The 26,208-nt window shown below is 37.6% G+C and overlaps 1 protein-coding gene across 8 annotated transcripts in view; it reads left to right on the top strand.

Moving 5' to 3' along the window:
• The window catches only part of csde1.S (cold shock domain containing E1 S homeolog), a 58,080-nt gene extending 32,322 nt beyond the window's left edge, over positions 1-25,758 (top strand). For 4 of the 8 annotated variants that reach the window (XM_041583725.1, XM_041583727.1, XM_018249181.2 and 1 more), the window contains 13 exons: positions 285-497; positions 3,509-3,649; positions 4,056-4,220; positions 4,544-4,555; positions 9,456-9,563; positions 13,155-13,330; positions 14,752-14,864; positions 15,756-15,875; positions 18,521-18,625; positions 20,051-20,229; positions 21,635-21,798; positions 22,396-22,528; positions 24,498-25,758. In XM_041583725.1, the coding sequence (XP_041439659.1) occupies positions 285-497; positions 3,509-3,649; positions 4,056-4,220; positions 4,544-4,555; positions 9,456-9,563; positions 13,155-13,330; positions 14,752-14,864; positions 15,756-15,875; positions 18,521-18,625; positions 20,051-20,229; positions 21,635-21,798; positions 22,396-22,528; positions 24,498-24,545 (1,677 nt within the window). In that variant the 3' untranslated portion in view covers positions 24,546-25,758. The remainder of the gene's footprint in view (positions 1-284; positions 498-3,508; positions 3,650-4,055; positions 4,221-4,543; positions 4,556-9,455; positions 9,564-13,154; positions 13,331-14,751; positions 14,865-15,755; positions 15,876-18,520; positions 18,626-20,050; positions 20,230-21,634; positions 21,799-22,395; positions 22,529-24,497) is intronic. The other 4 variants (XM_041583728.1, XM_041583729.1, XM_041583730.1 and 1 more) reach the window with 3 other exon arrangements.
• The last annotated feature ends 450 nt before the right edge of the window (positions 25,759-26,208 follow it).

The raw sequence follows: 26,208 nt of genomic DNA on the forward strand, positions 1-26,208 counted from the left end.
AAGCAGGGTTTTACGGATGAACCGTTTTATGCAATATCTTTTTATAGAGACCTACATTGTTCGGGGTTATAGTTTTCCTTTAATAACACTTCCTGCAGATATATTTTGTCTAGTTTTTGCTTTAAAAATAAAAAAGATACGTTATGCTTAGAAAGCTTACATGTACTGTATGTTTTATTTATTCTTATACACTATTCCCTTTTCATGTTAAAAAAGCCACTTAAAAATGTACAGATTTATGCTACTTTAGAAAACTTTTTTTTTTTTTTCCTCCCTCACTTTAGAATGACCCTTTACCAGGGCGTATAAAAGTGGATTTTGTGATTCCTAAAGAGCTGCCATTTGGTGACAAAGATACAAAATCTAAGGTCACCCTTCTGGAAGGTGATCGTGTTCGTTTCAACATATCCACAGATCGAAGAGACAAATTGGAACGTGCTACTAATATTGAATTTCTCCCTGATACCTTTGAGTATACCAATGAGTCTAGAGAAATGGTTAGTATAACTTTAAATTCCGTTCAATTAAGACTTCTGGAAATGTATCAATCTACAGTCTAAATATTTTCAGTCAAGCTTTGTTATAGACTACATTTACAGATGGCTGAGCATTTACAGCAAAAGTGCTTTAGTTATGTATTAAATTGTTCAGTGTAAAAATAAAAACGGCAAATAGGCTGTGCCAAATAGAAATTGTTTCTAATATATTTAGTTAGCCATAAATGTAATGTATAAAGACTGGAGTGACTGGATGTCTAACATAACAGAACATAGCCCAACTTCCTGCTTTTCAGGTCTCTTGGTTGCCACGGACTGGTTACCAGGCAGTAACCAATCAGAGACTTGAAGGGGGGCCACATGGGTCATATCTGTTGCTTTTGAATCTGAGCTGCATGCTGAAGATCAATTGCAAACTCACTGAACAGATATGTACCATGTGGCCCCCTTCAAGTCGCTGACTAAAAAGCAGGAAGTAGTGTTCTGGCTGTTGTTAGACATCCATCACTCCAGCCTTTATACATTACATTTTTGCCTAACTAACTATATTAGAAACATTTTTTATTTTGCACAGCCTATCTATTTACACTGTTTATTTTTACTCTGAACTATTCCTTTAAGGCACAGTGCTTATCATTTAAATAAAGCTAAATTTAGCTTAATTTGAGGCCCCCCAGACCAGATGTTGACTTCTGAATTTTAGACTGGTCATATAGATTTCTAAATTATTTATTCACAATTGATATTAACACCAGCATGCAGCCATGGCCAAAGAGGTGGAGTCCGACACTGGTAAGTTAAACTAGTGACACACGGGGAAAAAATCTTTATTACCAATTGGTCATGTTGGTTCAAAGATCAGCTTGTTTGATACCCTCAATAAACATTACATTATCTGTATGGCTTGACTTTAGTGTGGTTTTTACACTTACATAAAATTTAGAGATGAGGTAATTACTTATTACTCTGCAGGTAAATCTTCTATGTATTGAAATGGCTCCATTGTGATTGTTTTACTTCTAGGGTACTTTTTGGTTTCCATAAATCTATACGCTATAAAATTTGCTTTAACCGCAAGAACACGCTGTTCTATGGTATAAATTCATGTCAAAGCATTGTGTATAAGAAGTTTTTGAGGAAAAACATGAATCCTGGTGATGTACACATTCACACATCCATGTTATCTGTGGCATAACTAGTTTTTTTTTCTTCTTACTTTTATACATTTACTTGAAACAAAGGAGGGAGCTGGATTTTTTTAAAGCAAAAAAGACTCTTGCTACTAAGTTGAGTGTAGGTCTAACGGTTTTTCCAAGGGTATGGTAGTTTATTTTTTTTTTTTTTAAATAAAATCTGACTTAAAAAATCACAAATTTTTGGGAATTTATTAAACCCAGAGGATGGCATATCTGACCTGTAGAGGTTGCATATAAGTCAATGGGAGAAGACCCAAAGATTTTTTGATGTGCGCTGAGATTTGGGCAATACCGAGTTTTCGGGTGAAAATTACAGAAAAATCATGAAAATCAGATGAAAATAAGTCTGAAAAATTTGTGAAAATCAATTCCCCCCCCCCCCCAAAGCAAATTTTTGGGAAAATTGAATAAATAAGCGTAAAAAAACCAGAGCGGATTTGATCGGAGTTTGTAGCAGAAAATGATAAATTCGGAATTGATAAATAACCCCCTAAGTGTGTATAATTGAGCCATAAAGTTCATACACCTATGCTAAAGATGTTCAACTTACAAATTCATGTTACCCCACTTTGCCTGTGTCGAGCACGGCATCTTGTATCCATATTAAAAAGTAATCTTTCGATGAATTTATTTCAGCTTTTATTATATCTGTACATCATTACTGGTCCACATGAAATCAACCCCTTATTAGTATTTGCAAGCAATGCTTAGCTTGAATAAAATACACAGGATAACCTTTCACAAGCTTCTCACAACATGTTGCTGAATTATTTTATTTTATTTTTTAATATATTTTGAATACAAAGTTCAGGGTTGATGCTGCTGGACATTTTTTCCCTCCTTACAGAAGGATCAAGTGATTTGGTTATCCTGAAAAAAAAAAAATAACATTCTATGCTGGGTGCTATTGTTCATTGATGTAATCAGTCCTGTAATGGTATGGTGTAGAAAAGCAGGAAGGAGGGTAAATCTCCCGTAATTGGTGGTGATTATCATAATACAAATATGGGATCTGTTGTCTGTAAACCCTTTATCTGGACAGCTCTGAATTACTCTGAAGCTCTGAAAAAAATCCTTTATAGTTAATAATAAAACCACATTAGAACATTCTCAATAACCAGCCCATACCTTTACTGCCATCTCAGAAAAAGTGTGCAATAATGTCCAAGGTCCAATAGGTATTTTTTAAATAGTTACCCCTAAAATTGCAGCTAAGAGTTTGTTCACGTATCTGTGCAGAGAGAGAGAGTGCAAAGAAGCTCATGGGCGCATTTTCCGGATCTCCATTATTCTTCGGGTCCTCTTCCTATGAGGGACTACCTAGGGAAGAATGTAGGAGCTTTTTTTATTTTTTTTAGTTTTTTTTTTAGTGATTATGATTTATACATAAATACAAGCATTAATGACTTAAATATGGACGTCAGTCTTGACCCCATTGGTGCCTCAGCAACGTTGAGGGGTGTTGCTGTTTAATGTCCTATTACAATATTGTAGCATAAGCCATATCTGTGATTACTCTATAATTCCACAGGTTAATATGCTCCTTGGTTATTTTTATTTAACGTTTTACTTTAGCTGCAGAAAACATGTATATTTCTATAAAACATGTTTGCTTATAAGGGTTTCTATAGCTATAAAGGCATAAAATGTCATCCTTTCATAAACCATCATCATCCCAATATGCACTTGCAGTTACCCTGTGTAGTGTTTTGGCCTTTGCATGACCCTGATGCCCATATAACTACATTTTGAAGAAATACATTGAGCATCTGCAAAGCCAGTTCATATATTTATTCGGCTGTTTCCCTTTCACAGGGTGTCATTGCAGCAATGAGGGATGGGTTTGGTTTTATAAAATGTGTTGATCGGGATGCCAGAATGTTCTTTCACTTCAGTGAAGTCCTGGATGGAAACCAGCTCCACATTTCTGATGAAGTTGAGTTTACTGTTGTCCCTGTGAGTAACCCTTCTTAATATGGAGTATGATGGTGTCCAATCCTTTTCCCTTATCAGTTGCACAAGGTTGTTAAAAACCTTGCTCAAAACTTAATACATCTCTCCATTGGATGTAGTGGTTTCTGCTAGAACTCTACCTATTTTGCAGGACCACTTAACCTAATGGTTGAGATCTCCCCTTGCATGTTGGCTGGGTTTAGGTTTCATCTAGACGTTCTAGGACTTCATTAGCCAATGGAGATGTGCATAGTTTTCATTTTGTGTTTTTTTTTTTCCCCCTGATTCTTTTTATAGGTGCCTAAGTGTTTAACAACAATGGACTTTTAGCATTAGCATAGTGAATGTTCGTAAATGTTTTCCAAACTGAGTTTTATAAAACTTCCTGTTTTTTTTTTTTTTTTTCCAGGACATGTTATCTGCACAGAGAAATCATGCCATAAGGATCAAAAAACTCCCAAAAGGGACGGTCTCGTTTCATACACAGTCAGAGCATCACTTTATTGGTATTGTTGAAAAAGAAGCTACAGCAGTCAACACTAAATCATCCAGCCCCAACAAGGGAAAGGAAAAGGTAATTATTCTGTTTTTTTTTTTTTTTTTTTTTCCAGTCTGGTCTCAGATCCGGTATGCGCTGGGGGATGGACAAAATACATATGCATTTGCCCTCCTCTTTCTTCTAGTTGGAAAATCCTGTCTTGAAGGTTAACCGATCACATGTCCCAATTTTAGGAAGATCCATAACTGGGACCTTTGCGTCAAAGGTCCTTTCTGTGTAAATTTCATGTTACATAAATGTTGATGAGCAAAGAACTTTAGAAAATGTAAATTTCTATTTCTAAATAACTTTTCTTTCTTATTTTGTCACCACAATTATAATGTGGAAATTTCATGTAGAAAAAGGAGAAGGTAAGCTACTGAGCATGGTGTGAATCTGTCACTATTATGGAGACATGTTTGACTTTTGTAGCATGTTTTTCTAGATTTTATTCACTTGCTCCACTAACCAGTGTTCTGGGTGTACGTGTGTGTTATGCTAGCCTCTGTGGTGCACCTGGGAAGGCTTGCAGTTGGACACTACACCACCAGTCAAAGGCCAGTAATGGACATCCAGCATTTTGAGTGAACCTAGCCTTTGCTAGAATGTATCTGTTATCTATATTGGACCACAGGGTTACACAGTAATTTAGATTGTGAAAGGGATACTCTCATGGAAAACTTAGGGGTGATATCCCCCCCCCCTCTCCAACAGCCCATCAGCAGAACAATGGCAAGGTAACCAGATAACCGCTCTCTGGTAGAACAACACTCTATAGTAAAAATCCATGTCCCACTGAGACACCTTCAGTTACATTGAGTAGGAGAAACAATAGCCGGCCTGAAAGCTGGCTCTTTCTGAAAGCACATGACCAGGCAAAATGACCTGAGATGTACACTTGTTTTAGGAATGAAATTTTGCATGGTACAGTGAATCATTTGCAGTGTAAACCGTGTAACTTGAAATAAAAATCTTGCCAATCCCTTTAACCATTCACATTTGCCTGTGCCCCAGTTGAACTTAGTCTTGGTTCCTTGTCTCATTTATCAACATGTGTGCAGTATTTTTAGTTTAATCAAGACAAAGGCAAGAAATACCCCGCACACCCATATCTGTATTTTGGACTTTTGTCCATACGCTTCAATATATATATAAGCTGGCCAACTGCATCAGTCATCCTTGCTCTAACCAGACCTACAGAATTTTCATATTTCTATAGAGCTAAGTTTTCCCTACAATTTGCTTTTCAAAGTTTAAACTACAAAATGATTTATTTTTAATTGCACACCAAATTCATCACTTGAATGATAGGAGTTACAACATAGAGATGACTACTACTCCTGTATAAACTATGGGAAAGGTGTCCTCGCCACTATAACATTTTAACAGATTAAGTGGGGATGCAATGCAGGTGTGACAAAATTCATACAGACAAAGAAGAAATCCTCTGCGTACACACACATATCAGTATATTCAAGACATTGACATTTTGCACATATGGGTAATAAAGAATTTTATCCTTGTATGTATAAACTTTGTAGTCACAACCTCATTGCACTGCACTTCGTAATTTAAAATAAATGTGTTTTTAGACTAGAAAGATAAAAGCATAACCAACAGCAAAAAAATGAAGTACCTAAGAGTCCTTGCAGATAATGCCTTGATTAGTGTTGAAGTTACACTCCCTTTTTTGCTTCACATAAGTGCAACCATTGAGCCACCATACTGTTCTACTTGGTCATATGCCTGCATTGCACTTCTAGAAAAAATTTTTGCAGTGTATTTTGACCTTTGAGAATTTTTTTTTTCTCACCTTACCGGTGCCGCAGGTTTCTCAGGCACAAAAGTTATATTCTAAACATTTTGTTTTTGGTCTTTATAACACTCCATCTGGAGAGTTCAAGGAATGCTGCCATCACTGCCTCCAGCTAAGATTTGTTAACCTGTAAACTGGCAAATCTATCTTAGACTAGTGCGCAAAATTTTTCTTTTTATAAAGAATTTAGCCACTATTTATAGTTGCTTAATGGAGAAGGAAAGTCATTTACACTTGGGTGTGCCAAAAGTTAGGCACCCCAAGTGGTTGTATTTACTTAACTGCACCAGCCCGGGCTTCTACCAGCCAGGACCAAGGAGTGATCCTCTTCTTTGCTTCTTCTCTTATCAAATTTCCCGGGGCAGACGCATGCGCAGTCTTGTTGCTTTACTGTGCATGCGCAGCCTTTTAGCTGTTAGAAGAAGCAGTTAGATCTCTCCATGGTGCTCGCTGCAGGAACCCCAGGCCGGTGCAGTTTTCTGCTGATGGGAGCACTGGCCCAGAGTGCCGGGTAGGTAAATACAATCACTGGGGGTGCCTAACCTTTGGCACCCCCACATATAAAAACGCTTTCCTTCTCTAAAAGGGAATATGTAAGTTCCTCTTGCTCACAGAATTCCAGCTTTCTTTTTAGGCAAGATCCACCACCTGGGACCTTGTTGCATTGTAATAAACTCCCTTGGAAAGTCTAATATGGTGTCCCAGGCACATTATGAAACAATACATTAATGTGCCATGTTGAGCCTTCTATTTTTTTCAGATAGGTCACACAGTGCTTAATTTACTAAATGAAATTGTTAAAGGAACAGTAAAGGTGGCCATACACGGGCCGATAAAAGCTGCCGACAGAACGTGTCGGCAGCTTATTGGCCCGTGTATGGGGCCCCCTGACGGGCTTCACCGATCGAGATCTGGCTGAGATCTCGATCGGATGGGACGAAAAATCCTGTTGGATCGCGGCCGCATCTGTTCGTTGATGCGGTCCCGCGATCCGACCCCCGTTTCCCATGCGTTAGGATCCGATCGTTGGGCCCTAGGGCCCACGATCGGATCAGCCCGATATTGCCCACCTTAAGGTGGGCATATCGGGGAGAGATCCGCTCGTTTGGCGACATCGCCAAACGAGCGGATCTCTGTGTATGGCCACCTTAACACCAAAAAATTAAAGCGTTTTAAAAGAATGACAAAATGGGAAATTGACAAAATGTCTAGCCCCATGTCAGATTTCAAAATTGAATATAAAAAAATCTGTTTGCTGTTTTGAGAAATGGATTTCAGTGCAGAATTCTGCTGGAGCAGCACTATTAACTGATGCGTTTTGGAAAAAAAAACGTTTTCCGATGACAGGACCCCTTTAAGAAGTTGCTGTGTAGCCATGGGGACAGCCATTTGTTGTAGCCACGGGGGTAGCCATTTAAAGGGGTGGTTCACCTTTAATGTAACGTTTAGTATGTTATAGAATTCTAAGCAACTTTTCAATTGGTTTTCATTATTTTTTTTATAGTTTTAGTTATTGGTCTTTTTTCTTCTGATTTTTTGCAGCTTTCAAATGGGCGTCGCTGTCCTCTTCTTAAAAAAAAAAAAAAAAATGATCTGTAATGATACAAATGTTATTGCTACTTTTTATTGCTGATCCTTCTTTTCAGACTGCTTTTCAGTCTCCTATTCATATTCCAGTCTCTTATTCAAATCAATACATGGTTGCTAGGATAATTTGGGCCATAGTTACCAGATTGCTTAAAATGCAAATTGAAGAGCTTATGAATAAAAAGCTAAATAACTCAAAAACCTTCAATAATAAAAAATTAAAGCAAATTCTCAGAATATCACTTTCTACATCATACTAAAAGTTCTCAAAGGTGAACAACCCCTTTAAGCACAGGATACACATGCTGTGTATCCTGTGCTTTTTCTCCTTTTTCAGCTTTGAATGTCTGTGCCGCCCATGGCTACACAGCAGCTTGTTTATATAAACTATTGTAGTGTTTCTGAATCAAACGCACCAGTTTTACCAGTGCAGGGCAACAGAACAGTATATTGTCATTACTTTAAAACACTGTTTTTGGTATTACTGTTCCTTTAATGCGAGTTAAATATGATGTAAATTATTTAAAGTGGACCTGTCATCCAGACACACAAATCTGTATAATAAAAGTTCTTTTCAAATTAAACATGAAATCCAATTTCTATTTTTTTATTAAAGCATTCATAGCTGTTGTAAGCTCATTTAAAAATCTCAGCTGTCAATAAAATATTGTCTGCCCCTCCTCTATGCCAGTGGCATAGAGGCGGGGCAGACAATTACTTTCACTTTCCATTCAGCACTTCCTAGATGTCACTCTTTACCATTTAATTGTGTAGCCAGGGCAAGAAAATGGACATCAGGTCCCCCATTCTGGTGGCTTGCCTTAATAAAACTGTCCACAAAATGGCTGCTTCCTGCTTGCTATAATTATGAATTCCCATACTGAAGGAAACAAAATTCAAATAATTTACATAGTGTAATTAAAGTTCATTTTGCTTGACTAATGTGATAAAATAGGATTTGGAATGTTTTTTTTGGGTGATGGGTCCCCTTTAAATGAAATCTCTAACAAAACACTGTAGGGCTAAATACTAAATTGTATGGCATAAGGAGAATTTTGAGTGCTGCTTCATTTACTCCTGCTTTATCACTAAGGATATATACCCAAGTATACATTAAGATCGCATGCTGGAGTCCTCTAGTGACCAAATAGAGGTCTAGCCACATTTCTTGCAAAAAAAATCCCAAAAGCATGCTTTGAAGTAAAAAAAGTACAATGTTATTACAATATGTATGAGATTGTGATTGGTTTGAATTTTGGGAGGGACTTTGTGAAATGGTATTTAAGGATTAAAAAGTAACTGCCATAACAGGGATTGCCTATGACTAAGTGCTAGGTAAGCATGAAATGCGTTAGGCTTCACGTGGGGAGTGTTTCGATATTTTAAATGATGTAATAAAATTGTACTTTTTTACTTCAAAGTACACGTATGCATTTGGGATTTTTTTTGCAAGAAATGTGCATTTACATCTGGATATTTGTGGGTCAAGGTTGTTTATTTTGAGTAGCACCAATAGCAATCAGCAACACAATAGTCATATGTTCCAAGGGCCTAATTAGCTACAAGTTTATAATTTGTGCCTTTATATGGTTGTATATACTGTATAAAATGTTCCTGACACAAGCTGCTGGTAATTAAAAGCACAAACCAGTTTCAAAGTTTCATTTTATTTTTATTCACTTTCTGTAAACTAGAAGAAACACTTTGTGTGTACCGTATCTGTGATTAGAGGCTTAAGTGGATGGGAAAATAGTGGGATGCTAAAAGGATGTGTGGGACTACTTAGATATTTTGTCTAATTGTTTCCGGCCATTGTCCATTGCTAGCACTTGAGATGTCCTAAGTCTTTTATTCCTGCTTTGTAATAGGAGGGTGAAGAAGGAATCATTTCTTATGAAGACTGTGGCATCAGGCTAACTGTATCATACCATCTGAAAGATATTGAAGGATCCTGTGCACCCCAAGTTGGCGATAAGGTAATAAGAAAAAATACATTGGGGAAAAAAATGGTTCATTCTAAAAAAAAAAAAAAATATATATATATATACTTGAGGTCTGTTTTTGTTGAGGCAAAATAGGGACAGGGTTGTCTCTAACTTAAGTTAAAATGTCACTGCACTCTTTTACTTCAACAAATCCTATATAATAAAATCCAAGTGTCTCTGCGTCCAGTCCGTCCCTGTGTCCGTGGAAATGCGCTACTGCGCATGTGCAGAACGGACCGTCTCTGGCGCACAATATACAGGCACCTGCCAGTCCCTCCCCCTCACGCCACGCACCAGGAATCCCGATCTGATGCTGGGATGGAGGAGTCGGCGGCAATAAGGGAAAGCCCTGAAGAGAAATAACGAGAAGCTGCTGGAGTCACGCACTGAGATGAGGTTGCTCGAGCTTCCTCCATTGTCTGTCTGTGAATTAGCTGTTTGAAAGAAGAGGCCCCGCCCCATGGTGATGTCACGGGGAAGGAGGCGGAGGGGAGAGAGTGCACGTGAGAGACAGCAGCAGAAGGGTGAGAGAGAAGACCGGCTCTCACACGGCAGCAGAAGGGTGAGAGAGAAGACCGGGCGCGCGCGAGTGTACACACACACACACACACACACACACACACACACACACACACACACACACCACACACACCACACACACACCACACACACCACACACACACCACACACACCACACACACCACACACACCACACACACCACACACACCACACACACCACACACACCACACACACCACACACACCACACACACCACACACACCACACACACCACACACACCACACACACCACACACACCACACACACCACACACACCACACACACACACCCCACACACACACACACTATTCTGTGCTTTTACTTGCTCCAGTACAGCGTAATAAACCCAATATAATAATTGTGCACACACCCAAATCCTGGCTGCCCCCGTGTCACCATGGCTGGGGGGGCCTGTCCCACTTCTGAAACACCTGCAGGTTTGTTTGGGAGAAACCACAGTCAAAATGAAATTTTTTTCACCTGTGTATCCGTCCACATGTTTTGTTAAATTTTTGTTTGTTTTTAAGGTGCCTTTGTAAGAATGGAGATGGGGGCGTCTATTGTTTTTTTTGTCTGTTGTTATGATTGTTTTTTTGGAGGGCGTGTCTTAGAAATAACTTGACTGCCCTCCTGTGTTTGATTGAATGTTGCATTGTGTAAAGACATTGCTGTGTGTATAGTTGTAACTGCTGTTTGTGCTGCAACTTGCACTGTGCCTCCAAGGCTAAATGTTGTAGTTTAACCAGAAGTGTGACTGATCTCTCTCAATTACTCCCCTGGGCCCTAAGTCATGGAAAAGCCCTGCCTTGGTTACATGCTGTCAGTTCACCTGGGAGACCTCTACTAAGCAGCGCTACCCAATACTACTTCATTCCTGCAGCTCACACATTCAACCTGCTGACTGCTTCCTACTGGAAATCTACACAAACACCTACACACACACACACCTACACCTACACACACACCTTCACCTACACCCCCACACAGTTGCACAAAGCTACACCCTCCCACACACCCCCCACACAATCCTACACAGCTTCTAAGGCCTTTATATTATAGTGCTGGCTGTTTGTGTAGCTATATATCCTCCTATATAATAAAGTTCAAGTGTCTCTGCGTACAGTACCTGTGTCCATGGAATTGCGCTACTGTGCATGTGCCGCACAGACCGTCTGTGGCGAATTTACGCTGGCGAATTTACGATAGCGAAGTAGATAGACGCGCAACTTCGCACCCTTACGCTGTGGCGTGTTTTACCATTGTGGCTGATAGTCTGAAAAACGTAAATATGTTACCGTTCGCCGACCAGAGCGTAAATTCGCATGTTAGTGAATTTGTGTAGCGCAGCCGAAAATTCACCTAGAACAATTCTGTTTTTATAAATGTTTGACTACATATGTTCTAGTGCCCGTTAATTTAACGGGCTTAATGTCTAGTTCCTATTATAAATGATTTGCATTTTCACATCATTAAAACACATTTAAGGTCTACTTCGTAAAGGAAATGTAATCCTTTCCAACTAATTATTGTAATTTAGCTTAGGGTCCTCTTCTAAACACATTTGCAATTCACATTACTTCATTATCTCGATTTGAATATATATGCATTGTGCGGCACTGCAGCTCTTTAAAGGAGAACTAAACCCCTACCCATTACCCTATATAGTGCCCCCCCTTGCTTCCCCCTGCATCGGTTATTACCCCTGAAAGTACCCCTAATTTATTACTCGCGTATAGTGCAGAGTAAGTGCAGCAGAGCTCATGGGTGCCATTTTACGGCTCTTCTGTATTCTTCGGGACTTCTTCCTTCCCTTCTGCAATTTCTGGCTCTTTTGGTGCATGCGCAGTTGCTACGAACCAGAAAACTGCTTCAACTGCACATGCACCAATATGCTGTTCACTTACTGAAGAATACTGGAGAGCTGGAAAATGGCACCCATGAACTCCACAGATCCCTATACAGGTATGGGATCTGTTATCCTGAAACCGGTTATCCAGAAAACTCTGGATTACAGAATAGCCGTCTCTCAATGACTCCCATTATTCTCAAATAATCCATATTTTTAAAAAGAGTCCCCTTTTCTGTAATAATAAAACCATACCCATGCATTTGATCCATATGAAGATATTAATCCTTATTTGGGGTAAAACCAGCCTATTGGGTTTATTTAATGTTTAAAAGATTTTCTAGTAGGTTATAAAGATCCAAGTTACAGAAACATCCCCTATCCCCCCAGGTCTCAAGCATTCTGGATAACAGATCCCATACCTGTACATACATACATACATACATACATACATACATACATACATACATACATACATACATACATACATACATACATTTGCAGTTGTGAAGTTAAAGGATGTGTCGGCCCAAAAATTATTAATTGCCTAATAAAAGAAAACACAAGTAACTTTCCAATATGATGCTATTAAAAATTTTAATTATTTGTCAATGTAATTGCTATTGAAAGCGGCATTTGCTTAACTACTGGTTGTTGCTTTTTAAACAATGTTGCAAAAGTCAGTCTCCTCCAGTAAGACAGTTGTTTGGTCTGTTACATTGTTTCAAAAGCCAGAGCCACCAAGGCAGAGAATAGAAAGGGACAGAAATAACTACAATACAAATAACGTAAACCATAGAAAATGTTAAATGACTGTATATTGTAAAGGTGCTTAGGATTTTCTTTTATTGTGCAAAAAATATTTATTTTTATTTTTTTTTTTAAGGAGGAAATGGTGCCACCTGCTGTTACGTTCTGTTGACTGAGCGGACAGTTTTGCTTTAAAAGGCCAGTCAGGTCATTTTGGCTTGTCAATGTTGTTATTTTTAGCAATCTAATATAATAAAACTGAAATGGTTCCAATTGAGGGTCAGTTCTGCTTAAAAAAGTACTCTGAGCAATTCTACATTCATTTTTTAAATTGGCAGAAGATTTCCTTGACGGTAGGCAACCTCAAAAACTGAACAGGCTTGCACTGTGGTGCAGCGATTTAAAATGTTTTTATTTTTCATGCAGGTTGAATTCAGCATTTGTGAAGCCAAAAGGTCTGGTCAGCAGAGTGCTGTATCCATGAAAGTTCTTGGACGCAACTCGAATGGCAAAAGATTTTATGGCTATGTGGCTACCCTTAAAGATAACTTTGGATTCATTGAAACTTCAAACCATGATAAAGAAATTTTCTTTCATTACAGGTAGAGTGCAGTGCGTACAGTGATATCTAGGGAACCTTTAGTCAAGTGTGGACTCCAGAGCATTTTTATCTCTATCTGGCCCATGTGCTTTAGTTGGACAGCCCTCCATTACATTTCAAATATAATAAGATTTTGGGTATATTTTTGTGGCAACTTTAGGCCTTGGTGTGGTGAACACGGTCTTTCCTTCTCAGTGCTACTAATATTAAAGGATATATGCCCAATTTAATGGATACATGGAGTGACAACAGGCAGACGTTGAAGCAAGATTTTAGCATGTCCGCAATCCCGGTGTGTTTAGTAGGGCATTTGTGATTTACAAATATAAGGAGCAGTGACAGGCAGAGGGGCATTTTGTCTAACGCTGTTTTCCATCTGAGACCAGGCAGGCAAAAACCCTTCAAAAACCCTGTTAAGCTTCCAGCTAATGGTTATCTATGATTTCAATTCTTTCATTCTTCAGCACTTTGCAACAATTTTTCTGTGAGTTTCCATTTAGTTTAAATTCATAACTGAACTATTCTGTGCATTTCTAATTCAAACTAAAGGGATACTGTCATGGGAAAAAACATTTTTTTTCAAAATGAATCAGTTAATAGTGCTGCTCCAGCAGAATTTTGCGCTGAAATCCATTTCTCAAAAGAGCAAACAGATTTTTTTATATTCAATTTTGAAATCTAACATGGGGCTAGACATTTTGTCAATTTCCCAGCTGCCCCAGGTCATGTGACTTGTGCTCTGATAAACTTCAATCACTCTTTACTGCTGTACTGCAAGTTGGAGTGATATCACCCCCTCCTTTTTCCCCCCAGCAGCCAAACAAAAGAACAATGGGAAGGTAACCAGATAACAGCTCCCTAACACAAGATAACAGCTGCCTGGTTGATCTAAGAACAACACTCAATAGTAAAAACCCATGTCCCACTGAGACACATTCAGTTACATTGAGAAGGAAAAACAGCAGCCTGCCAGAAAGCATTTCTCTCCTAAAGTGCAGGCACAAGTCACATGACCAGGGGCAGCTGGGAAATTGACAAAATGTCTAGCCCCATGTCAGATTTCAAAATTGAATATAAAAAAAAATCTGTTTGCTCTTTTGAGAAATGGATTTCAGTGCAGAAGTCTGCTGGAACAGCACTGTTAACTGTGTTAACTGAAAAAAACATGTTTTCCGAAGACAGGATCCCTTAACTTCACTTTAAATTGGCCATTTGAAAAAATGTGGCAATTTAGGGCTGTGAATATCAAATCCGTTTCTAAATGAGCCATTTACAGAACATACCATTTTAAATGTCCACAGATTTTCTGATTTTATTTTATCTGCCTGCAAACTTTACTCTTAAACACACAGGAACTAGAAAGTTTATTGCATTTAGCCATGATGTAAATAAACATCTTCTCATCTTCTTTTGTTGATACAGTGAGTATTCAGGAGATGTGGATAAACTGGATTTGGGGGATATGGTGGAGTACAGTTTGTCAAAAGGAAAGGGAAACAAAGTCAGTGCTGAGAGAGTTACCAAGGCTCATCAAGGTAGGTGTATTTTAAATGTATGCATCTCCAATATTGGATATGTTTATTCTACTGTACACTTAACTGCAAATACATGTTACCTGTAATGTATTAGATAACAAGTATAAATTTTACAAGCGCAGCACAAAAGTACATTATAATTTTTTACTTTAAAAAAAAAAAAAAAAACTTTCATGTTTTAGTGTTGCTGTTCATTTAATTCAAGCCAGTAGACCAAATAAACAAAACGTTAGAACTTGTATATCTTTGACAGCCAAAATACCATAAAACCTTTTATTGAGCGGAAACCAGGTTTAGGCATACCTGGTCAAGCAGAATTTTTAAATCCACCTTGTTAAAAAAAAAAAAAAAAAAAAGTGCTGCCATAAGTCTAAGGCCAATTTAATTAGATCTTGAAGTATTGGTACATATGCCAGATGATTGAGAACAGATACCTATGGAATGCTACCCTCTTAAAGGGTTATTTATAAAAGACAGATTTTTTTTTTTTGCCCTGATTGTAATTTTAAATGGGAAAAAAACCATCGTATTAAACCCAGATTGTGTTAGAATAAAAAAGTACTCCAACTCAGACCTGCTGAGTTTCATATAGAAGTCAATGGCAGATGCCCGAATATATCCTATTTCCGATGGGTTTCAGAAAAAGTTGCGGTATTTGGGCATTAAATCAGAAAGTCGTAGTTTTCAGATTTTTTCGTGATTTTATCAAGTTTTTTTCTTGCACAAGAAATTTTTCGGAAAATGTATTGATAAATGGGGGGGGGGGTAATCCGTGCGGATTTAGTCGTAGTTTTCAGAGAATTGTGAAAACTTTTCAGATTTTGATAAATAACCCGCTTACTTTAGATCATATTAAAGTATAATATTTTTTTCCTTCTCTCTGCTTTCTAGTCAATGGATCAAATGATGAGGTGGACCCAACAATTTATTGGGGTAAAGTAGTCAGACCTCTAAGGAGCGTAGATCCTACACAAACTGAATACCAGGGCATGATTGAACTTTTAGAAGAGGGTAAGTGGGTTTTTTTTGGTTTTTTTTATATATATATATATTTTCTTTTTTCACAATGGTATTATTACCAAATTTGATTATGATAAAAGCATATGATAGGAAGATTGGATATTGTGTGAGGATGAAGATCTAATCTGATGTACTAGAATGTAAAGATTGCAGTATGTTAAAACTATATGGCAATGATGTCACATTTATTGGCATCTCCATCATATGACCATTTTAGCTTCATGATAATCCCACCATATAATAATCATTATTTTAAGCTTATATGTATAACCTGTATTAAAATATTATATATTTCATTTTATCTGAAATGTCTGTGATATAACATATCAACCTTGATACACAGACGACATCACTAACTTATTCACTGTTTTTGATAGAAATAATTTTTCTACATAGCAAATAATTTAAATAATTTACTATTAGGTATAGCAGAGTTATAGAAAACCAACAGTCGTAACATGCATGCTACTGATTCTGTGTAATTGAATCATTGTTTGACGCGTGTTCAAAATAATAGCAGTATGGACTTAAATTAGTGAGATCATTCATTCTGTAATTACGCCCTTATTTAAGGAAGGAAGGCAGCAAATGTTGTGCATGCTGCGTATAGTGCATGTCTCTCTCTCTCTGGGCAAATCTGAGTTTCAGACTTTGTTCAGAACAACTTACTTTGATTAAAAGTTGATTGGAGAGGGGAAAACATAAAGAAGGGATGCACAGAATCCAGGATTCGGTTTGGGATTTGGCCTTTTTCAGCAGGGTTCGGGCGAATCCGAATCCTAAATGGCATATGCAAATTAGGTGTGGGATAGGAAATCGAGTGACTTTGTCACAAAACTAGGAAGTCATTTGCATATGCAAATTCGGTTCAGTATTCGGCCCAAAAAGTGGATTCGGTGCCTCCCTAATATGTAGTGCAGAAAATGGTAGGCTGCTCAGCTAAAATGATCTCAAATGCTTTCAAATGGCAACCAAAACCTGAAAGACGTGGAGGAAACCGTAAACTACCATTCAAATGGAAAGAATAGCCAAAATGGCAACGACTCCGCCAATGATTAGCTCAGGGAAGATTAAAATTAGAAGACGCCTATGTGAAGCCAAGCTATCAGAAAGAAGCCCCCGCAAAGTCAGATTGTTGGGAGAAAAAAAGACATGCTGAAGGTTTGTTTGCCAAAGAACATATTGACTGGTATAAAGAGAAATGGCATAACATTTTGTGGACTGATGAAAACAAGATTGCTCTTTTTGGGTCTAGGGGCTGCAGGCGGTTTGTCAGAGGACCCCCCCCTCCAAACACTGAATTCAAGCCACAGTACACTGTGAAGACCATGGTAGTGCAAGCAGCATGATATGGGGTTGTTTCATGTTGGCCTATTTATCGCATACCAGGGATCATGGATCAGTTTCAGTATATCAATATATTAAAGAGATCATGTTATCTTATGCTGTAGAGGAAATGCCCTTGAAATGGGTGTTTCAACAAGACAACGACCCCAAACACACTAGTAAACATGCAACATTGACATTATGAAGAAGCTAGCCCACTCCCCTGACCTTCAAGGAATTTTTCAGTATAAAAATAAAAACTGGGTAAGTAGGCTGTGCAATCGCCTAAAAATATTGCAGTTTGTCACATTTATATTCTAAAATTGTAAAACACCCTATGAACCTCAACAGTTTAATGCTCAATATGCATAGATATACCAAAGCAGCTGGTAAGTACGGAACCCAAATGAAAATCGTGCATATGAATTTTCTCTGCAGCCAATTCACCGTCTGTGAACAAAGCCCCATGAATGCGTTTTATGTGCCGCAAGACGCCCTAACAGTACAAAGACCATCAAAAACCATATATTTTTGGATAGTACACATTCTGCTGATTACAAAATTGCAAAAAATTTTTTACTTCAAATGATCAAACTGAAAATCGATTAAGTACAAAAAAGTCGGATCCTGCAACAATCTCGTCACAGGACTGACATAGCCGCCCCCTTGGCTCGTTGTCTAGTGGGTTGGGGTGCAGCAGACTATACTGCACTGTGGAAAAAGCCGCGAAGCAGCCCTTGACTGTGCAGCACATAGTTACTACATGCTTGGCAGCAGGTAATACAGATGTACTTGGCAGATAAAGGGTTAATCCAACAGAAAGCTTGTGGGGTGACTTACAAAATGCTGTTTCTGAGGAAAAACCAAGAAATGCAGAAGAATTGTGGAATGTAACAGGTGCCAGGACTTTATTGACTCCATGCAACACAGATGTGCAGCTAACCGTGCATATTCAACTAAATATTCAGTGATTTCAAAGGAAAGCAAAATCTTGAAACACTTTTTTTTTCAGTTTATACAGTGAATGTTTGTAAAGAAGAATGCAGACACAGCTATTTTTTTTTTTGAACAGCATAATATTACATTTTCTTCACTTCCTTCTGTAAAGGAATAATGCAAACTTGAAGAATTTTTCTTAATGTTTTGATTAAGTTGAATGTGCAGTGTTATCAATGCATTTGTGTGTATGGAAATAAAACATTTTTAAACACTTATTCTGAACACAACTGTATATAAGTGATTTTAGTAGTGGTGTTGATATACATGGAAGTGGTACCAAGCTGATTGTATGTTTTTTGGGTTATTTTTAGTTGAATATAAGCAGAAAATCACAGAAGAAATTCCTGAACAAGCTGAGGAAATTGAAGAGGATGAAGAGGATGAAGAGGATGACAGCACAGATGCAAAAAAACATGGTTAGTTATAAACTCTTTCTACCAGGTGCAAAAAACATGGTTAGTTATAAAAACTTTCTACCATGTGCTCATTACAGAATTTCAAAAGACCATTAAAAATTAACAATTTTAGAATTATTCGTGCTTCTAAAGTGCAAGTGCAATAGTAAATGCCGAAAATTTAAAGACCTGGGATAGGAGCACCAATTATTTTGCCCATTTTTATTATTTAAATGTTATAGTAGATGTAAATTCAAGGGACACTTATCACTGAAAGCAGTCCTCTCTGCATTCTTGTTGTTTCTTCTTTAGATACACTACGCTACCTATAAAGTATCTTATGTCATCATTTTCTTGGGCTTATGGCATATGTTATGTGTTACATACAAGAAATCAGGTCTGCACACTCACACACAAACCTTTAGACTCAGGTGGTAAGATTGAAATATGTTTTACTAGTTAAAAAGAACAAGCAAACAAAAAGCATAATGTTAACAAAAACAAAAAACATTTCACATGATGCTAATATACATACCACCCTTAAGGTACAAAAAAGTGGACGCATTATTGAAGAGGGTATTTATTCCATTGCTAATCCCCTTACACATCAGAATGCTCAATATGCATAGATATACCAAAGCAGCTGGTAAGTACGGAACCCAAATGAAAATCGTGCATATGAATTTTCTCTGCAGCCAATTCACCGTCTGTGAACAAAGCCCCATGAATGCGTATTATGTGCCGCAAGACGCCCTAACAGTACAAAGACCATCAAAAACCATATATTTTCGTTCGCGCTACCCGAACGAGCGCGCGAAAATAGAAGTGGACGCATTATTGAAGAGGGTATTTATTCCATTGCTAATCCCCTTACACATCAGAATCCCCTTGACAAAGGCTATTTGCCGAAACGTTGGGGCTATTCTCATTTTGGCAGGTGTATTCGCTCCTTGTAGTCTTCTTTTCTGCCTTGTTTGTACCTTAAGGGTGGTATGTATATTAACATCATGTGAAATGTTTTTTATTTTTGTTAACATTATGCTTTTTGTTTGCTTGTTCTTTTTAACTAGTAAAACATATTTCAATCTTACCACCTGAGTCTAAAGGTTTGTGTGTGAGTGTGCAGACCTGATTTCTTGTATGTACTATATTTTGTTGCTCTGTAGGGGTGACCTAAAGGTTATTTTGCACCTCCCACTGCATTGTTTTCTTTTGTATATTTCGAATAAGGTGTGCCCTCCATTTATCTGTATTTCCATATGTTATGTGTTACCACAGGAAGTTTAAGATTATTCCTGCAATAATACACTTTTTCTGTAAAAGCCCATAGAAAGTCTTTTGTCTGATACCGATAAATCACTTTGCACGTTTATAAAGGGCACTTTTAAACTTCATTTTCTTGAATATAATGGGTTTTAAATAACATTCTTTTATTTTGTGTTCTAGAAAACATGAAAGGACACTTGATCCCCTTTGGCATTGTAGGAATGGAGAACAAAGCTGATTGTCTACTGAAGGGAGAAACTGTGAAATTTCAGCTCTGTGTTTTGAGCCAAAATGGCCAGACTATGGCCTGTAATATTGAGCCCCTCCGCAGAGGTACCGTGGAGTGTGTGAAAGATCAGGTGAGTTGTTTTTTTTTTTTTTTTTTTTTTTTAAGGTTGCTTTATGGTCAACCAGCATTCAGGCTGCCTGCACAGGCCTGGTAACATGCTCGGGTGTCTGAAGCCATTTCTTAAATACCTAACCACTACCATTTTTAAAACAGTTCTGCACATTTCATATTTGCAATACATTATTGGCTCCTTGTCCGGATCACACAGAAATTATAGATAGGAGCCATTAGCTTTGTCGTGGTCCACAAGTCAAAGAATGCCTATGTGCAGAACTGCACAAAAATTTTCTTTTTCTCTTCTTTAGACTGATATTTTACAAATTATTATATTACCATTTAAAAGTGGACCTTCACCAAGACACAAAAAAGCTGTATAAAATAAATCCATTTCAAATTAAGCATGAAATCCAATTTTTTTTTATTGAAGCCTTCATAACTGTTGTAAGCTTATTTTAAAGTTCTCCACTATCAAATATTGTCTGCCCCTCCTCTATGCCTTAGGAATAGAGGTGGGACAAGCAATTACTTTCACTTTATATTTAGCACTTCCTAGATGTCATTGCACTCCCCACATTCGCCTGTTCTCTTAACCATTTAATTGTGTAACCAGGGCATGGGGATGGACATCGGGTCCCCCATTCTGGTGCACAAACAAGATTCTCAGATGATGCAAGGCTTGCCTTAATAAGTGTCCACAAAATGGCTCCTGCCTGCTTGCTATAATTGAGTTCCTACACCGAACAAAACAAGATTTAAATAATTTATAAAGTGTAATTAAAGTTAATTTTGCTTTACTAATGTGATAAAATAGGATTTAAAATAGGATTTTGAATAATTTTTTTGGGTGACGGGTCCCCTTTAAGTGAGACTGGGTAAAGGCGTTAATTTGCAACTTTAAGAAGTTGGTTCTTTAAAGGCTGCATAAAGATAGAAGGTAAAATGGTAAGAAAAAAAAGATAGGAAAACATGAGTTAAAAACTTAAATATTTTAAGCAAGTGGCTAGGGTTGGTTTCACAAGCTAAATTGCTGTCCTAGTGCATTAGACCTCTGTAATGGAGAGAAGAAACAAGTATGAGATTCCGCTTTAATTGTCTCATTAAATAAGAGAAGGCAGATCTTTGAAAGAAGCCATGATACGGTATTAGTTGTCCTATAAGATAATATAATACAACGTTTGAAAGCTTACACCGTATACTGGAAAGGAGGGAAAGGCACATATTTGAAAACGTTTGACAGATTACTTCACCTCCTGCCTGTTACCAATAAAAAGACAGTGAATCCTACAGTAGTGGAGCCTTATATCACTTAAGGCCATCATTCTGAAAATGTTTTAAATGAACAGATGCTGAAGGCCTTTAGTTTAATGCATACACCTCTGTGAATGTGCTCTGAATAATGTATTTTCATTTTCCAGTTTGGTTTCATTAACTACGAAGTTGGTGACAGTAAGAAACTTTTCTTCCACGTGAAGGAGGTCCAAGATGGTGTTGAACTCCAAGCTGGGGATGAAGTAGAGTTCTCTGTAATTCTGAATCAGCGGACAGGAAAATGCAGTGGTTGCAATGTTACACTTATAAGGTAAATGATTGTCCTCCTGACAGCTTCAACAAGTAGCAAGTCTCTAGCTTGTGTATGCAATCTGCAATGCTGATCCACCACCACTCTATCCTGTTCCTGGTTGGTTGGCTTAATTTCAGCCTTTGTAAGGTGACCATTTTCCATATAAAAAATTGGACTCCACCTTTAGTGGTTTTGGTTTTTTGTATTGCGGTGCAAGACATTTTACACACAGGGCAAACACCTAGCCTGTGGCAGACTCAGAGAAGCTTACGTCTGTCCCAATAGAGCAACACATTTTAAGAAAATCCCTGCTTGTCATCTTCAGCATATGGCATAGTGGTTCCCATTCAAATGAATGGCATTTTTACTGCAACAATTCTCCTGGAGCTCACCGACTGTGTTCTGCAGGATTGTGCTAGTAAAATCATACGAGTGACAAAGGCCATGGTTTCTGGACTTGGGGAACAATGTTTCATGGGTCCCTGTGCTTCAGATCTCAGTAATGGTGCTGTGGTCTTCAGTTTTTGCAGTTGCCAGGATAGTTTTTATTAACTCTTTTAGTGTTGCAAATGTTTCTGTAATACACATTAATTTTTTTTTCTTCCTACATTACAGCAAAGGCCCTGAAATGGTGGCAGCGCCTCGCCCTGACAGATTAGTAAACCGATTAAAGAGCATAACACTGGATGATACCAGCGCCCCACGTCTCATAGTTTTACGTCAGCCTAAAGGTCCAGATAACACAAAGGTAAACGTTTTTATAATTGCTGTTGTAAACAACTGGCTTCATTTTCTAAGCATACATGCTTACATCTTCATGTGATCACGCAAGGCAACATAAATAAGATTAAAGGTATCTTTGTATGTTTTGGCACCTGTTCTGTAGACCAGCAATCCCCAACCTTTTTTGGCCCGGGGACCGGTAGGTATAGAGCCAAAAATTTTTTTGCAAGGACCAGGGGAGGGGGTCGCCGTCCAATTCGTTATTTCGTTAATTGTCCCCTGGGCTCGGCAGCCCAGTTCAAGACTGTCCACAGTCTGGTACTGGGCTGCGGCCTGGCTGTTGGGGACCCTTGCTGTAGACTACTTAGCATGGCCAATTACCCTATGGGCCATTACCCTAAAATGACATATTGGCACTTTATAGCAAAATCTAATTTATGTTAAATGCATCTAGCTGCACCATTTAGTGTTTTAAAGGCCCAGAAACCACCCTTTTTTTAAAAAAAAATCTGGTGTAAACAAATAGAGCATGTGTTAAACCAGAGGTGTCCAAACTGCGGCCCAGCTTGAAACGCTTGGTTCCCGAGGAAATTGCCCAGTTAGTAATAATAATATAATACACAAAAGCCACGAATATCTTGTAAAATATATCCTTATAAACGGTGAGTTCTGATGTCATCAGTTATAAACTGTGAGTTCTGATGTCATTTCTGTCACATGACTTACTGAAACTTGTGTATTATAATAAATAAAGTACCCCAGTTGCAAAATATGAGGATATTAGAAGTTACCTCAGAGTTCCATGACCTGTATAAAAACACTCGGCCTTCGGCCTCGTGTTTTTATATGGTCATGAAACTCCTCGGTTACTTATAATATCCTTATATTTTACAAGAGGGGGTACTTTATTCATTATATAATACTTCTATTTATTATCCAGGTGTCCCATTTTCCAGTGTATAGCTCCATCTTGTTATCCAACTGGCATTGTAGTTCTTTTCTGTGTATTTCCTTTACTTTTACAAATCAAACGTGTTTGTATATTTCATGTGTGGTCCCAGACAATTTTTCTTTTTCCAATGTGGCCTGGCGAGCCAAAAGTTTGGACACCCATGTGTTAAACATACGTACAATTGTTTTAATTGAGAAATATTTTACTTTTATTTCTTGCTCTAAACAAGGTAACATTCTACTTTGATTTCAAAGAACAAAGTCAAATCAATTGTTCACAGAAAAGCCCTCTATAATTAACCCTTCCCTCCAGCTACAGTTTTTTCCCCTTATTTTTTTAAAAGAAAAAGAGCAGCTCATTATACAGGGGCCTTTGAGTGGACTGCTGATGTTTGACATTGCTCTTTGGGATCCGGAATTACAACAGGGCAGTCTCATTTGGAGCACCTGTGCTTATGGCTTGCTGCAATCCACATACATGATGCTGGTAGTGCAGCACAGTATTCATATGTAATAAACAGTGATAGCGGGGAGCATGTGTAAATAAATAAAAACTCACAAACCAGTTTTTTATTTGCCAGGAAATGTTTGTGAATTTTACAAGCCCCCCAAAAAACAAAAATGACAACACTGTACCGTTATTTAAGGGTAGGACTACACAGACGCTCTGCGACAAAATGCATGCGACGGAAATAAGGTAAGAGAGAAATGTCGGATGAAGTCGCAGCGTTGACAGTCGTGTCTGTGTCGGATCAAAGTTGCGACTTCATCCAACATTTCTATCCCTTGCCTTATTTCCGTTGCATGCGTTTTGTCGTAGTGCGTCGAATGTGATATAGTGATATGGTGCCCCCTGTTTTTAGAAAACACAGGCAACCACCCCACTTACAAGCAAATAAAGTATAACTTTTTTTATTCAAATTTAGATGAATATTTATATATTTGGATTTTATATTATAATTAGAGATGCTATTGTTCTAAAGTGGTATGGTTTTGAAATATATGCTTGATAGTAAACGGCAACTTGTATTTTGACTTTTCAGGGATTTGGTGCAGAGAGAAAGATCCGTCAAGCTGGGGTTGTCGACTGATTTCCATCTTCAGAAGCACATTACCTATTTAAGTATGATCAAAGTCATTGGGTTTGTGAGGAGAAACAACATCCTTCTTCATAGCCCAGAAATTCCAAGAATCTTATTTAGCATAAGGACTGCAATCTTTTAAACATCTACCATCTTACTTTCAAGCCAGGAAACCCTTTTTAAATTATGCCCATTTGCAACTGAAGAGTAAGCCTTCTAGTAAATAATTTTTTTTTTTTTTCTTTTTTTAAAGCTTTCTTTCAAATGATGCATCTTAACGCAACAATTGTTTTTTGTTTTTTTTCCCTTTTTCGTGACCGAATTGATGGTAATGTGATTTAACGTACATATTTCTGCACTTTCATACTGTTTAGCATATATTCTACCTCCATTTTTTTTTTTTTACTTTGCCGTAGACATAAAGTAGCAATTCCTTTTTATTTAGCATTGGTCTGTGCTTTATTTTTCTATCAAAGGACCACATAGACATGGTGGAATATATCCTATGCAGTCTCCCCTAAGCAATGATAAAATGAAGCATTTTCTTATTCCAACGACAGCCAAACATTCACTTTTTCAGAGGGGATATATTACCTCTGCATTCATGAGCATACACAATTTGTTTTTGAATGCTTTTCTTCAAAATTTATTTAGTTTTTTTTTTTTTGTGTTAAGTGACTTTGGAAGTGCAGAGTACAACAAGCCTGACATGTGCCATGTGTGTTAAATTTAATTATACAAAAATGCACGGTTTTTGTTTTTCTGTTTTTTTTTTTTTTCGTTCTTGCTGCTTTGACACTGCAGCTTTTGAAACATTAATGTATTTAAAAGGAAGAAAATGTGCCTGAAACATTTGTTTTGTTTTTTTTTTGTTTTGTTTACAGCAACGATTTATCATAAGATTCAGTCTTTTGATAGCTATATTGGTCAGTTGCCTCAAGATAAACTTAGAAAGCTGGTACCTTTTTTTTTTTTTTTTTTTTTTCTTTTTAAACTATCATCCCCCCAAGCCTTATTTTATTTGCACCAGTCCAGTTACCCACTCATTTATATTTTAAACCAGAAAGATCAAGCCACTTTCTACGGAAAGTATTTTTTGTTTTTTTTCTTCTTCTGTTGGAGACTCACATTTCCTTTATAAAAATGTTACTTGGCTCCAGTTTTTCTGTTTAATGGCAAAAAAAATTGAAAAATAGAATAAAGTTTTACCAATTAATTTTGATACTTGATTGTTTTCTTTGACCTATTAATAAAAGCTTCTATTGAAAATGGGGTTATGGAAGGGAGTAAAAATAACTTCATAGAAATCCTGAAAAAATGAATTTGTTTAAAAGGAATGCTGATTATTTTGTGGGTGAATTGTTCTGATATAGCCTTCAAGGCTCTAGATATTACTAGCACTAGTGCTATTCAACTAATCATAACAAAAACATAACTTCAGATTAACTTTCCCTTGCTCACAAGCTGTTTTAACTTTGTAGTTGGTTAAAGGAGAACCAACAAAGAAGTAGGCTACATGTGTATTGGGGCTTTTAATAGCCTAGGGAGATCGTAGCAACGGTCTCTGAAGATGCCCCAGTAGATAATATTTTATGCCAATTCACAGCCCATCCTCCGGACTGTTATTAGTTGCCTAAGCTTTAGGATGAAGACACATGGAGCTACTTGTCAC

The sequence above is a fragment of the Xenopus laevis genome, chromosome 2S (assembly GCF_017654675.1).
Source record: "Xenopus laevis strain J_2021 chromosome 2S, Xenopus_laevis_v10.1, whole genome shotgun sequence".
NCBI classification, from domain to species: Eukaryota; Metazoa; Chordata; class Amphibia; order Anura; family Pipidae; genus Xenopus; species Xenopus laevis.